General features: G+C 43.4%; 1 protein-coding gene across 4 annotated transcripts in view; it reads right to left on the reverse strand.

Annotated features, from left to right (window-relative positions):
* Positions 1-47: 47 nt before the first annotated feature.
* The window catches only part of cramp1 (cramped chromatin regulator homolog 1), a 30301-nt gene continuing 15314 nt past the window's right edge, over positions 48-15034 (reverse strand). For 3 of the 4 annotated variants that reach the window (XM_080448056.1, XM_080448055.1, XM_080448053.1), the window contains exons 12-23: positions 14714-14935; positions 13423-13733; positions 12604-12781; positions 10987-11159; positions 10168-10242; positions 9376-9457; positions 8708-8821; positions 7953-8110; positions 6469-6658; positions 3473-3640; positions 2494-2639; positions 48-329 (exon numbers count right to left, since the gene is read on the reverse strand). In XM_080448056.1, the coding sequence (XP_080304182.1) occupies positions 210-329; positions 2494-2639; positions 3473-3640; positions 6469-6658; positions 7953-8110; positions 8708-8821; positions 9376-9457; positions 10168-10242; positions 10987-11159; positions 12604-12781; positions 13423-13733; positions 14714-14935 (1937 nt within the window). In that variant the 3' untranslated portion in view covers positions 48-209. The remainder of the gene's footprint in view (positions 330-2493; positions 2640-3472; positions 3641-6468; positions 6659-7952; positions 8111-8707; positions 8822-9375; positions 9458-10167; positions 10243-10986; positions 11160-12603; positions 12782-13422; positions 13734-14713; positions 14936-15034) is intronic. The other variant, XM_080448054.1, reaches the window with a different exon arrangement.

Raw genomic sequence — 15034 nt, forward strand, 5'->3', positions numbered from 1 at the left:
AACAAACGGGTCAGGGGGATGGCTTCGCGGTCGGCCTTTTGTCACAACCTTGTTCCTTCCAAAAGGCAGGAGAAAGGGGAGGGTGCGGCGGCTTGGCAATAGTCCAGACGGCGAGGCCTCTCCTCGCTGTTGGTGGTCGAACATCAAATGGCACCTGCCAGGTCCGCTCCAGATGGCTGTGGGTCAGGGGGGCTTGGAGGGCTTCCTCTCTACCTCAGGGAGGGGGGGATGGAGGGCTCCGTCACTGCCAACTCCTGCGCCAGGTCATTGAAGCGGGCGATGTAGTCAACGCTGCTCTCACTCATCATACAGGCCAGCTGATTATCCATCTGCAGGAAAAAGCAACCATCACAGACACAAGTATTACTCTTTATCCCACACCTGAGGCCGATTCTACAAATACCTTCTAAATCAGTGGTTCTCAAAGGACCCTTAAATTGATGTTTTTGGCCACGGACCCCCATTTGAAAATGTTTAGTGCCAGGGACCCACAGAAGAAAAAAGATTTGTGTTTAAAAAAAAAAAAAAAAACTAAATTAATCAACATTTTTCAAACACTTGGTCAAGTGTGCTGTCAAAGTATATTTTACTATTTTTGAAGCTCACGCTGCAGAAACACGAGTGGGATTAATATAGGGGTCCGCTAGGCTACATGAGTCATTATTTAACTCATTCACTGCCACAATTATTGCTGACCGCGTTTGCCCACTGCCAGAGATTTTTCATTTAAAAAAAAAAGTACTCAGGAGCCGAGATACAGAAGTTTTAAGTTAACAAGGAAGTGGATGGGAGTGTAGATCTTTAAACAATCATATCTCCTTGGTCTTTGGGTCAAATTTGAAAAAAAAACTAAAAAAAAAAAAGATTACGTTTTTTACGTCAGTGGCAGGATTGGTAAACGGGACAAATTACGTTTTTTACGTCAGTGGCAGTGAATGAGTTAATATCTAACAACATTCAAGTAGAACTAGTATCACAAGGTGTAACCCAGGTAGAATAATGGGTCACTATGCAATAGTTTAGAAGACAGTCAAAACTTACTAAACTAAGACATAAAATAAATATTAATTCACATTGCCTTACATAAGCTTGTTCTCGACATTGGGCGGCAAGCTTCCTCTTGTGGCTATAACGGTACTGAACAGTTCTAACATTACATTATGTGCATAATTCTCTATGCAAGATATAATACATACAATACAATAGAACAATAGAAAAATAGAAAATAGGCCAATTTGTTAGGCTGAAATTGTATTGTCATTTCTGAACTCAATTGACAGCCCCATTGAGCTCTATTGGTTATTTCCGAACCACGGCAAGTCATGCCAAATCTATCTGGAGAGTGATCGATCAGTGGTGAGACGTTTGCCCCGGACCCAAACTAGTGAAAACAGCTTGTAGATATGCTATTTTCACTAACCTGTTTTTAATGTATTTATGGAAATTATTAGATTTTCTTTGTTTTATTTACATGAAACAACAACATCTTATGCACACCTGATCAGCTCAGCGAGGGGTGTGTAGGCAGGGATCACACGTATAGAATAAAATAAAATGACCCGCACACCGTCTACACTTGCACAATAGGGACAACTTTATTTAAGCAACGTTTCGGTCAATAGACCTTCTTCAGGCATTCCATGAGATGCCTCAAGAAGGTCTATGGACGGTGTGTGGCTAATTTTATTTTATTCATTTTATTTATGAAATACTTTTGGAAAATGATGGAATTGTTTTCCAATTGCTGAAAAGTTTTTTGTTGTTTAAACTTTTTTAAATCATGTATGTATGTATGTATAAAAAAATTAATGTAGCAAACTGGAAAAAAAATTATATTTACTCGCAACCCATAAAAATTTGTCCGCCACCCAAAGATGGGTCCCGATAGTCATTTCATAGATAGTGTAGACACAGTGGTGGAAAAAGTACTCAAATGTTTTACTTAAGTAAAAGTATCAAGACTGCAATGTAGAGCTACTCTGTTACAAGTAAAAGTCCGGAATTCAAAATTTACTTGAGTAAAAGTACAAAAGTATTGGTATCAAAATGTACTTAAAGTACCAAAAGTAAAAGTACTAAAATGTTTGAAAATAGCCTAGGTATAAAATAGGGCTAAAGTGGTAAATGTATGTTTTATAATGTAATAATTTATATCTGCAAAGTAACTAGTAACAAAAGTTTTCAAATAATTGTAGTGGAGTAAAAGTACAATATTTGCCTCTGAGATGTAGTGGAGTAGAAGTAAAAGTACTGATAATTGGAAATACTCCAGTAAAGTAAAAGTACCTCAAAATTGTACTTAAGTACAGTACTTGAGTAATGTACTTAGTTACTTTACACCACTGTGTAGACATACACTATCTGTGTCATTTTAGATTTTTAGCGTTGGCTATTCAAAAATAGCAGACGCACAAGCTCACAGAGCGTCACTTTGTGCCGTGCTGCGAGCTTGTAAAAAAAAGTGTGAGAAAAAATAATGAAATAAATAAATACCTCTGCTACATCTGGAAGGCCGCGGGACTGAAAGGAATCGTGGGAGTTGCAGTCCATGAGGCTGGGACCCAGCAGGGCCGTGCCACTGGAGGGACCGGAGGGGGTCAGGGTGGACCGCTTGCCCTTATCAGGAGACACCAGGCTGGCTGGGAAGGGAAGCAAAAACACACCATACGTATGAATAGAAATGACAAGTCTGCTTTTAGATTTTAGCGTTGGCTTTTCAAAAATAGCAGATCTACAAAGCTCACTTTGTGTCCCGCACTGCAAGCTTGTACATCTGCCATTTTTGATAGCAGATGTTTTGCTAGTGTCCGGTCCGTGGGCCAAATACATATCATTTCGGGGGTCCTTGGCACGAAAAAGTGTGAGAACTACTGATTTAGAAGGTATTTGTAGAATTCGGCCTCAGATCTTAACACTCTCACCGCCAGGCCCGTAGCCTACGGGCCGATAAATCCAACTGTAAAGCGCCGATCCCGTAGCCTACGGTCTGTGGTGCTTTTTCCTTTTTTTTCGAAAAAAAAAACTTTTTTCAATTTTCTAGTACGGCACATTTCATTGTAACACCACCGGAAATGGAATTATTCGGGATCACGTTTTGCCGATCCCATAGGACTCCATTCTAAAGCGCACACTGCAACGCCATTTTCTTCGATTGTAGTTTTTCTCCTTGCTGATCACTGTTTAACCTAAACCGTTCTAACTACAACATGGATGCCCCGTTTGACACGTGGTTTGGACTGGTACACGCAGGGAGTTCTCCGCGATGTTTACAAACAGTGCAGAGCTCAATCTTAAGGATTTTAACGAGGTCTATGGCAATGTGAAAAAAACAAAAAACAACAATAAAACGTTGGCACTGGTGAGTACATTATGAGATTAACCTCTGGCGGTCAATGTGTTAATGGGTTAAATCAAATGTGTGTGCTGTGTGTAGTCTTGCGTGAGTGTGTTTAAGAGAGATAAACAGACTCACAGAGAAGGCATCCCAGAGAGGAGTCAGAGGAGTCGTTGGGGTACCACTGAGGGTCATGGCTGGGCGAGGGGATCCAGCCCCGCGTCGGGCTGACCGGAGGAGAGGACGCCAACAGCTTGGAGCCGTCACTGCTGCTCAGCTTGGCTGGAGACAGGGAGGCCTCCTCACCTGCAACGTAACACACACACACACACACACACACACACACACACACACACACACACACACACACACACACACACACACACACACACACACACACACACACACACACACACACAATAGGCTTTAATCCATTAAAGACCGGGACCGCATCTGTGTCATTTTAAGATTTCTTTGGGCTATAAAAAAAAAAGCAGATCTACAAGCTCATAGCACGGCTGCATTTTTTTTTTTAAATCATGATTTTATTTTTGCAAATCATTGTATATACATTTTTTCAAGCGAAAAGTTTTAACTCAAATCTTTGCTTCTGAGGGTCCCTGGAACTAAATATTTTGAGATGGGGGTCCGCGGCCAAATACATATCATTTTGGACGGTCCCTCAAAAAAGTTTGAGAACCACTGATTATAGCAACATTGTTTTTTTCAAAAAACTGTTAGGATTTAGAAGACATTTGTAGATAGACCAGTGGTTCTCAAACTAAATTACAAGGACCAACAGTTTAGTATGCATTAGACCACAGACCCCCCATAGCTCTGAGTGTGTACAAATGGAAGACAGTCTTGGGAGTTACAGACCAGTAAGGGTCCATTTGGTTCCTAACTATTAATCCTTTGGCTGGAGGCCCCCCTGGAACCCCCTGAAGGACCCCTGGGGGTCGCCGGATCCCACTTTCAGAACCACTGAGTTAGACATAATAAATAACAACAGGATAGCCTAGCACTGAAACATTTCCAGGCTGCCACTTTCTCTTTTTAAACTGCATTTTTGGTAGCATTCTGACAGCTGATGTAAGGAGCCTTGCGTTCAATAGAGCCGAGCCTGCCAAGATCGACTTAGTACTCAGTGCTCGTTTGTGTACGTTCCCTTCAAAGACGTTTGAAATATTTGCCAAGTCAAATGTTTTCCGTTCTGCTTCATTCCTGTGGCACGTTAAATATCAGCGTGAGAAATGGATCAGGTGCCACTTTATAGCAGGTGAGGTTAACCCATCTAGACCTGAGGCCGATTCCACAAATGCCTTCTATGTGTAGATGTACAAGCTCTCAGTGCGGCACGAAGTGACGCACTGTGAGCTTGTATATCTGCTATTTTTGAATAGCCAACGCTAAAATGACACAGATGCTTTCCCGGTTTTAACCTATCAAAACCGGGAAAGCATACGTGTCATTTCGTTTTTATTCTAACCACTTTAACCATTATTTTATACTTTGGCTATTCAAAAATAGCAGATATACAAGCTCATAGCGCGTCACTTTGTGCCGTGCTATGAGCTTGTAGATCTGCTATTTTTGAAAAATCATGAAGATTTGTGCAAATCTTTGAATATGTATACTTTTTTTAAGCAAATATTTTTAACTCAAATATTTGCTTCTGGGGGTCCCTGGAACAAAATATTTTGAAATGGGGGTCTGCGGCCAAATACATATCATTTTGGGGGTCCTTCCCATGAAAAGGTTTGAGCACCACTGATTAACAACATACGTTTTTCAGAAAACTGTTAGGATTTAGAAGACATTCGTTAGAATCGGCCTAAAGTCTTAATGGGTTGAACCAACTTAATCTCAATGCCAGGCAATAATGGAACAGTAAAACAGAAGACTACTGCTGCGGGTTAAGGTTCGCATTGGTTGAGCTGCAAAAAAAAACACCTGTCCTTTGTTTGTCTCCTCTTGTCTCCTCTCTGGTGCTGCAGTCAGAGAAAGTCGCATGCAGCAAGGGAGGACTTTCACACACAGTGGTGTAACGTAACCTTTCTTTTAGGAAGTTCCAAGATGGCGGATTTGAATCACCTTCAAAACGGGTCTGTAGAAACTAATGGGTGACGTCACTGTTCCCCATGTCCGATTTTTTTTTTTTACAGTCTATGGTTCAAGCCCCTAGTCCTCCCAGCAGGGGTGGGCATTAACTTTACTCCTGCGCCACCGGCCAAAGCCCTAGTTCAGTAGGTTCTTAAATTGGTGTCCGGGGACCCCCAGGGGGTCCTTGAGGGGGTTCTATAGGGTCTACAGCAAAATGAGGAACGGTTTAACCACTTTATCCCCATTTTATACTTTGGCTATTTGAAAATAGCTGATCTACAAGCTCACAACGCGCCACATCGCCAGGGGTGCACATAACTGGTGCGCAGGTGCGCATGCGTCGTCAAAATGCATGCTGCGCGGCACATCAGACGAAGGGAAGCGCATTCGCGCACCAACAGCTGGGACCGCTGGGACAGGAATTTACTTCCTGAAGCCACACTCACACAATCACGCTAAAGCACGCGTCGGCCCCAAACACAGCCATTAGGCGGAGGGGGAGGGGACGCATGCTGCACGTGATTGTGTGAGTGTAGCCTCGAATCCTGACACACAGACACAGTCAGTCGCGCGACTCGCACGCAGCACGCTGCTGGCTGTGTTACAGGCACTCGTCACCGATGATGAACGCACCGTGATGGTGCGAAATATGCCGTTAACGTCCCCATCTGGCGGATAAAAGCAGGATAAAAGCAGCGCAGCACAGGGCACCAACCTTGGGGGGTGGACCAAACGGCGTGAAGAAAAAAAAAACGGCGGAATTTAGAAGCAGGGCGCTACAACATTGAAACGCGCCGGTGAAGCGTCCTTTTTTTCTCGCGCAGTCCCCCCCCCCCCCCCCCGTTGACAAAATGGTTACGGGGGGGGACCAATTTTATTTTAAGGGGGGGGGGGGGCAGAAAAGTGATTTTCAGATGGAGGTCTGCGGCCATGTCCTTGACATGAAAATGTTTGAGAAGCACTGCCCTAGTTTACTTGGGATACAGGCCCCACACGCACGCACACACGCGCACACACACACACACACACACCGTAGTGGGCGGAGTTGATGGCCAGCTCAATGATGGAGTCGCTGATGTGTGTTTGGGGTTCTCCAGGAGCCAGTGTCTCTTCAGGGGGTCCGGGCAGAGAGATGTCCAGTAGAGACGCTACGCTGGGCGGGGAGAGGAGGGACTCGCCACCGTTGGCCACGCGAGGAGAAGACAGAGGGGGCGGGCCGTTCTGGGAAAAGACATCAGGTTAAACGTTATCATTTGTATCGTTTAACCCATTAAGACCGGGAACACATTTGTGTGTAATTTTTTAAAGTTCTTTGGCTACTCAAAAACAGCAGATATACAAGCTCATAGATGAGCTTGTAGATCTGCTATTTTATTTTTAAATCGTGAAAATGTGTGCAAATCTTTGAATATATATATATTTTTTGTATTAGTTACATTTGTAACTCAAATCTTTGCTTCTGGGGATTATGCAAATCTTCTAAGTTGCTATAATATCAGTGATAATCGAAAATAGCCCATCTACAACGACGCATTGAGAGCTTGTAGATTGGCTGTTTCCACTGTGCAACATGCTTCCATAGAAGACAGGCTGGCTTCTATGGAATCCAAATGACTGAAATCGACTCAGCGACTGAAGTCGTGGAGACTGAGAACTTTAAATCCATGTGTACAATAATAGTAACCATATTAATAAAAGGAACATGCATGGTAGATTCTCTTGTTTTGATTTTGTTGTTCAGTTAGCACATCTGTAGGCAAATGAGACATTGTAAAATAATTTACCTTTACTTTGATTTGAAAGACAATACCAGCATCAATACATGTAATTGTCCATTCACAGCTTTGGCCATACTTGAGCTATACATGAGCATAGACAACAATAATAATAATCTGGCTTTATTGGATTTACTTTTGGACTTCAGTCTTCACAGCTGTCCGTACGTTATTATTAGAATGTTACCGAACGTACCTGAATACTCAGTCACTGTTGATTAAACACAATTATGTTGTGAATAAGTCATGGATTTTTCCATCAATCTTTTATCCGGTGACAATTTTGGCAAGATGTTGTGCTTTAAAATGCATTAAAATGCAATGTTAACATTACTGACATTTCTTTTTATAACAATGACAATGATTAGTTTAGTGTTTGGGGGAATGGTCGCAGTGAATGTCAAGTACACCATGAGTCACATTCACTGGGTTAAACATTCCAGAGCACCGCTATGGTCCTTTAAAGTAGGCTGTTTTGAAGCATTGTGTATTAGAGCCTCCCCCAAAAAGAAGACATAATCGTCTCTGTCGGGTGGAAACCTCATATGTCCAAAACTGTTTATTTTCAGGATTCAAATTAAAAAACAACAAGAGTAGCAGATCCGCAAGCTCAAAATGTGTCGCTTTGCGTTTCGAGCTTGCGGATCTGCTACTTTTGAGCGACGCTGTAGGGCGTTAATTGTGTAGGGCCTGTGTGGAACAAAAGGCCTGTAACGTATGTGTAATGTGTGTGTTCTGACCTCTGGAGCACTGTGTTGGAGGAGTGGTGGATGTGGTTGGGTGTCAACGGGTGGGTGCTCCAGCAGGGTGCCGCCATCAACGCTGGAGCTTCCTCCCAGCTCCTGACAGGACATACCAGGGATGATGCCTGCAGACTTGGCCGCCAGGTCGATGGCACCTGAAATGGCCAAAAAAAATAAAACCTGCTCTCTTGGTACTTCAGCCATTCTCACCACATTACTAGTTCATAGTAATAGTACAAAACATATATTTTGTCGCTGTCGGGCAGAAACCTCAGTGCCAGCGCATTCAACGATTTTTTCAAATCGTTAAAATCGTCATTTTTTTTTTCCATGATCACCGTCCTCACGGTGATCCCCTCATTACACACGCAGGGGTCTCGTAGAATTGAGAAGGAAAAAATATAAACATTCGGTAATCCGTTCCATAGTTGCAGCCAGTTGAAAATAGCACGTTTTGCCAAAAAGTACACAGGAACCGAGATACAGGCTTAATAAGTTAACCAGGAAGTGGATGGGAGTCTAAATCTTCGAAAAATTATATCTCCTGGTGCTGTGAAGGAATAATATTACATCATATATATTTTTTTTAAGGTTTATAGGCACTCAATGGTTGGATTATGAAAAACGGCCAGGGCCGTTTTTGGCACTCAATGTGTTAAATAGCCAGCAGCAAAAATATATATGATTTAATCAAATTGCATAGGAACAGATAATTCCTAGAATGAGTAAAAATATAAATGTATAATATGTACTGGAGAGCTGGCTGGTGGTTGCAGAGCCCGAGGAGGTGGTTGGGGAGGTTTTGGAAAGCAAGGGCCGAGAGGAGGGGGTCAACCGGGCCTGGATGGGCCGGAAGGAGCCTGTTCCTGAGGGGAGACACAGGAAGAGTGAGAGTGAGTGAGTGAGTGAGTGAGTGAGTGAGTGAGTGAGTGAGTGAGTGAGTGAGTGAGTGAGTGAGTGAGTGAGTGAGTGAGTGAGTGAGTGAGAGAGTGAGAGAGAGAGAGAGAGAGAGAGAGAGAACTTAGTGGAGTTCTTCCTGGAGAGGGGGGATTTCCATACACAAACAAGCAGGCTTATTTTATGTATTATATCAGTGGTTCTCAAAGTGCCCCTCAGGGTTCCAAATGGACACTAAAGCTTGATTTATACTTGGCGTGCAGTGTCTCGCACCGGAAATAGCGGATCTACATGCTGCGATGCGTTGTGAATTTGTAGATACGCTATTTTCTGTTCAAGACAACGGGGTGAAACTAAGTAGAAATGGGGCCTTACAGGTCTGTACCTCTCAAGAGCTATGGGCCTTCCTTGAAATTAAAAAGGTATTATATTAATTATTATATATTAAAAGTATTCAATATAAATTCAGAGTCAAACATTACAAACTTGGGTTTAAAATGAGTAATTATCGTTAATGCGTTACCTGTTGCAGAGGAGTTGGAGAGGATGGAGAAGGAGCAGACGTGCTGAGGGGTGTCTCCGGTGGTGCGGGGGAGCAGCGTACGCTGGAGATAACAAAAGGAAGGTTGGAAACAAGAACCACATGTTTAATCCAATCCGTCTACTCATTCAACACCGGCTACCAACTACAGTTAACACTCATGGATTAAAGCAAAATAAAAATAACTGTTTCTGAGGCCTAATCTGCGATTTGTCAAACAGCGTGAAAGTAGCCCACCACACGCTAGCGCTGTGTTTCATTAACAATTAGCAAAATATGTAGAATTATGAGGTTTTGGTAGCCATACAGCCAACCAGTTGAAGAAAATGCAGATTGAGTCTTTAACCTGTGCATTTATGAAATATTTTAGATCATTACATGCATTCTGTATTCTTGTATTCTTTTTTTCATTGTATTCTTTAATCATTTTAGAGCCCCGATTTCCCTGAAACTGAACACGGCTTGATGTCATTGCAACAAAAACACGGCGGAACACACAGCATCCTTTGTGGTCAGTGGTAAGAATTTAATTACAGTAGATAAATGTGCTTTTGCACACCTATTTACAAGGACAGGTGCGTAGGAGAGAACAGTCAACAACGTAGAGAAAGGAAGAGGTCCCTCACACCGTCTTGCAAAACTTTGACTTAATGAAGAATAACGTTTCGGTCAACTGACGATCATGTTATCAACCGATACCTGATGAAGGTTAAGTTGACCGAAACTAAGTGGGTTTCAGGGGTTCAGCGAGCTCCTCCTCCACTCCCGTCTTACCTGAACTACGAGTGGCTTCCGTAGTTGTCTGCTCCTGGACTTTCTCTGTTTGGAAAGGAAAAGATCTGACTGCATCTGAAGAGAAAATAAAAAGAAGAAGAAAAAAATATAAACCTTCACTGTATTTTATAATCAAAAGCTTGTAATCAAATCACGAAGCCTGCAGGTGGGTGTTCCTCTGAGTGAAGTCAAGGACCATGTGACACTAGCAGGACAAACACAGAGTTACACACGCTTACTTACACCAAGGGTTCACAAACTCCAAATAATCACATTTGAACTGGGGACCCCGCCACCCTGACAAGCACTTGGAATTGTAGGCATTACATTTATAGTTTAACTCGGTTCCACAGATAAATATTGTGGAAATTAGCCGAACTACAAGCTCACAACGCCTCGCAGTACGAGGCGTTGTGGACGACCCCCAGTTCAGGGAACCACTGGCTTACACCAGTGGTTCTCAAACCTTTTCATGTGAAGGACCCCCAAAAGGATACATATTTGGCTGCGGACCCCCTGTCTCATATTTAGTGACAGTGACCTCCAGAAGCAAAGATTTGAGTTAAACACGCTTGCTTTAAAAATATATTCAAAGATTTGCACAAAGTTTCAAGATTTTTCAAAACTGGCAGATCTACAAGCTCATGATGAGATTGTATATCTGCTATTTTTGAATAGCCAAAGTATAACATATGGTTCAAGTGGTTAAAATGATTGCGACACTAATTTAGTAACTAATTTAGCTGGGGACACCCCCCCCCCCCCCCTCCAAGGACCCCTGGGGGTCCCCCGACCCCACTTTGAGAACCAATGGCTTACGCTGATGGAGTCGAGCTGCTGTTTGAAGGCCAGCTCGGCCTCTTTGTTTGGGGAAAACATCCTGGAGTGACGAGAGCTGTTGGGAGGCAGCGTGGTGGGGATGGCAAAGACCCCACCCTCTGTGTCCCCACCTGGCACGGAGCCCAGCAGGGAGCGGGGCAGGTTACGACCACCTAGGGACAGAGACGGGACACAAGTGTCAGAAATACAGTGGTGGAAAAAGTACCGTACTCAAATGTTTTACTTAAGTAAAAGTATCAATACTGCAATGTCGAAGTACTCTGTTACAAGTAAGTCCGGAATTCAAAATTTACTTGAGTAAAAGTACAAAAGTATTGATATCAAATTGTACTTCAAGTAACACAAGTAAAAGTACTAACATTTTTGTAAATAGCAGATCTACAAGCTCACAACGCGTCGCATCGCGACGCGTTGTGAGCTTGTAGATCGGCTATTTTCAAATAGCCTAGGTATAAAATAGGGCTAAAGTGGTTAATGTATGTTGTATGTAATAATTTATATCTGCAAAGTAACTATAGTAACTAAAGTTTTAAAATAATTGTAGTGGAGTAAAAGTACAATATTTGCCTCTGAGATGTAGTGGAGTAGAAGTAAAAGTATGCACAATTGGAAATACTCCAGTAAAGTAAAAGTACCTCAAAATTGTACTTAAATACAGTACTTGAGTAAATGTACTTAGTTACTTTACACCACTGCATAAATATACACAGCGCTGGAATTATTATATCGTCGCTGTCGGGGCAGAAACCTCTCATCTCCTTATATTCAAACTTGTTGTGTTTTTTGTTGTTGTAAATTAACGCCCTACTTGATCACACTACAGCGTCACACAAAAGCATCAAAAGTAGCAGATCTACAAGCTACAATCTACAAGAAAAGTAAGAGTTTGGACATATGAGGTTTCCACCCGACAGAGACAATATTCTTTACTAGTAGAAGTAACTACACTTTCACAGACAAGTGGATTCGGGTTGCTAATAGAATTTAAAATCTTTTAGAGCGGTGGTTCTCAATGTTTTCATGTCAAGGACAAATTTATTATACTGTATATTTGACCCCCCGCCCCCCCCCCCCCCGCCCAATCTTGAAAATAGTTTGTGCCCCATGGAATCTCCATAATTGAAGATTAAGAAAAGAGGAAAGGGGCGCCTGATGGATGGAGGGGAAGGGAACTCGTTGGAATAACGTGTTCCTTCCACACGCTACGTCCAACCAGGGAAACTCCCCCCTGTTATGTCAGGTGACAAGAAGGTCAGTTGGCTCTCATGCATTGAAGGAGGCATGAGCTCGGCCCTGGCCTCCCTAGGCTGGTGAGGGCAGTGTAGTGCCCAGGATCACTTAGGAAATTGGCACCGGGTGAAAAATAAGGGTTACAAAAATCGTGGGATAAAAAAAAATTATAGTTGAGGAAAAGATTGTGGAAATAGCCGATCTACATGCTCACAACGCCAACGAGCTTATAGATCTGCAATTTTCACTATATTTATCTGTCGAACAGAACCCAGTTCAGATATGATCATTTTGGGGGTTTGCGGCCTGAAAACTTTGAGAACCACTCAAAGAGGATCAAAGTGTGAGAGATAAAAGCAAAGTTACCTGAAGCTCCTACTCCCGGGAGGAGCACCTTGGCCCCGCGGACAGAGGCCTGCTGCCGGCCACAGCTGGGGCTGCGGACCCCCGGAGTGGGTCCCTTCCCTGGAGGGGTGAGGGCCTGGGACTGTTCCTCCTGGGTGGGCTTCATTGGAGACGTGGCTGTGGAGCACACCTCCGGGACCTGGGAAAAAGACAAGACAGACGGGAACGAACCGATAACTATGGCTTCTGTCCAAAAATGTGCACATTTTGAAGAGCCCCGCCATCTGAAAATGTTTTTCAAAATTATTCAAACAAGTGACGCGCTGTGAGCTTGTACATCTGCTATTTTTGAGAACCATTATTATTCTAAACCACTGCTCTAAATCCTGAGTTTTCTGAAAAACTTATGTTGCTGTATACAGTATATTTAGCTGAAATAAAAAATGACACAGATGCTTTCCTGGTTTTAATGGGTTAAAGCATTGGTTCTCAAAGTGGGGTCCGGGGACCCCCAGGGGTCCTTGGAGGTCCCCAGCTAAACATACAAGCTCATAGCGCGGCACAAAATGCAGCGCTATGAGTTTGTAGATCTGCTATTTTTGATTTTTTTTTTTAAACTTGTCAATTTTTTTTATATATATATATTTTTAAAGCAAACATTTGTAACTCAAATCTTTGCTTCTGGGGGTCCCCGGAACAAATTATTTTGAGATGGGGGGGTCCGCGGCCAAATACATATCATTTTGGGGGTCCTTGGTTTGAGAACCACTGGGTTAAAGAGTGGCATACGATGTGAGTGAGAGAGAGAGAGAGAGAGAGAGAGAGAGAGTTTGTCCCTACCGCGGGTTTGGGGTTGACTTCGGTGGACACCAGCCTCAGCAGACAGCGTAGGACGCGGTGATGATGGTGTGTGCTGGTGCTGGAGGAGGGGGGCTGCGGCTGTTGTCCGTTCTCCTGGGAGGGGGGCGACGGCGGAGGTGCCACGGCGGGGGTCTGCCACTCGTACTCCAGCTGCAGCTTGCTGGGTTTGCCCAGCATCAGGTAGAGCTCCGCCAGGGTGACGTCTGAGCCCTGGGCCGCGCTCCAGCCCTCCTCACGGATCTGCTGCTCGGCGGAGCGGGCGCCACCACTACCACCACCACCGCCTAGGGCTGTCAAAGTCACCATCATGACATTGTTTTTTTTGTTTGACGATTGAATTGTCATACTAAATATGTAATTAGTGATTTCAATGTCGTTTTGGGTGTTTAACATTATAACGTCGCTGTAGGGCAGAAACTTCTCATCTCCATATTTTTCGCGTTGTGAGCTTGTAGATCGGCTATTTGTAAATTAACGGCCATGCTTGATCACACTACAGCGTCACACAAAATCGTCAAAAGTGGCAGATCCGCAATGCCAAAACGCGCCGCGAAACGACGCGTTTTGAGCTTGTAGATCTGCTACTTTTGCTGTTTTTGATTTTGAATCAAGAAAAGTAATAGTTTTGGGACATATGAGGTTTCCACTCGACAGAGACGATAAATAAAATTACATTTCCGTCTAGATTTTAGACAAAATTTGCACAGGGCAGATATGACAAATAACTTCAATATACTGGCTAAATGACTGACGATGACCAGTATCAATAATGAAAATAAAAATGATGTAAAAAGGCCATATATTTAATCATTTTCTACTTTCAATAAAAATGTAAACAATTGCGGAAATGGCCAAAATCTACAAGCTCACAACAATGCATTGCATCGCAGCACGCAGCGTGAGCTCGTCGCAAGCATGCTATTTTCAAGTGATTTGATGTAATACAGGAGTCTTCAACGTTTTTCAGACCAAGGACCCCTTAGCTGACAGAGAGATGAAGCAGGGACCCCCCACTGCATATATTGTCTAAAATTGCGTTTCATATTCAACTTTTTCATAGATTTCATAGATGGATTCATAGACTTGTTTCACAGCACTATCATCAGTGTTGGATTCATGTTCATGTGTATTTTATCAGACATTTAACCACTTAAACTGTCAATAATTAGTAAACTTGAACTTTCACTCTATACTTGGTCTGCTCTTTTTTCCCCCCTACACCAAACCCCCTGTTGAAGACCCCTGATGTAATAATTGTAACGGGTCCTACCGCCGCCCTGCTGGTGCGGAGTGGCCTCCTCTGAGCCGCTCCCTGGAGGCTTGCACGGAGGAGGAGGAAGAGGAGGAGGAGGTGGTGAGCGGTTGACCTCCGGCGAGGAGGAGGAGACGACGCTGGCGTTGGGCTCTTCTCTGCACTGATCAGACGACGAGCCCTGCTCCGGCGGCCCTCCTCCGCTCAGTGGCGGCTTCTCTTTGCTTCCGCCTTGTAGGGCTGTATCACCATGATGACAGTTTTTTTATGACCATTAATTGTTACGCAAATAAAATCGCGATTGAACGATGTAATTGTGTCTTTTCTTTTTTTTTTGGC

The sequence above is a fragment of the Gymnoscopelus braueri genome, assembly GCF_963280865.1.
Source record: "Gymnoscopelus braueri genome assembly, chromosome: 13".
NCBI classification, from domain to species: domain Eukaryota; kingdom Metazoa; phylum Chordata; class Actinopteri; order Myctophiformes; family Myctophidae; genus Gymnoscopelus; species Gymnoscopelus braueri.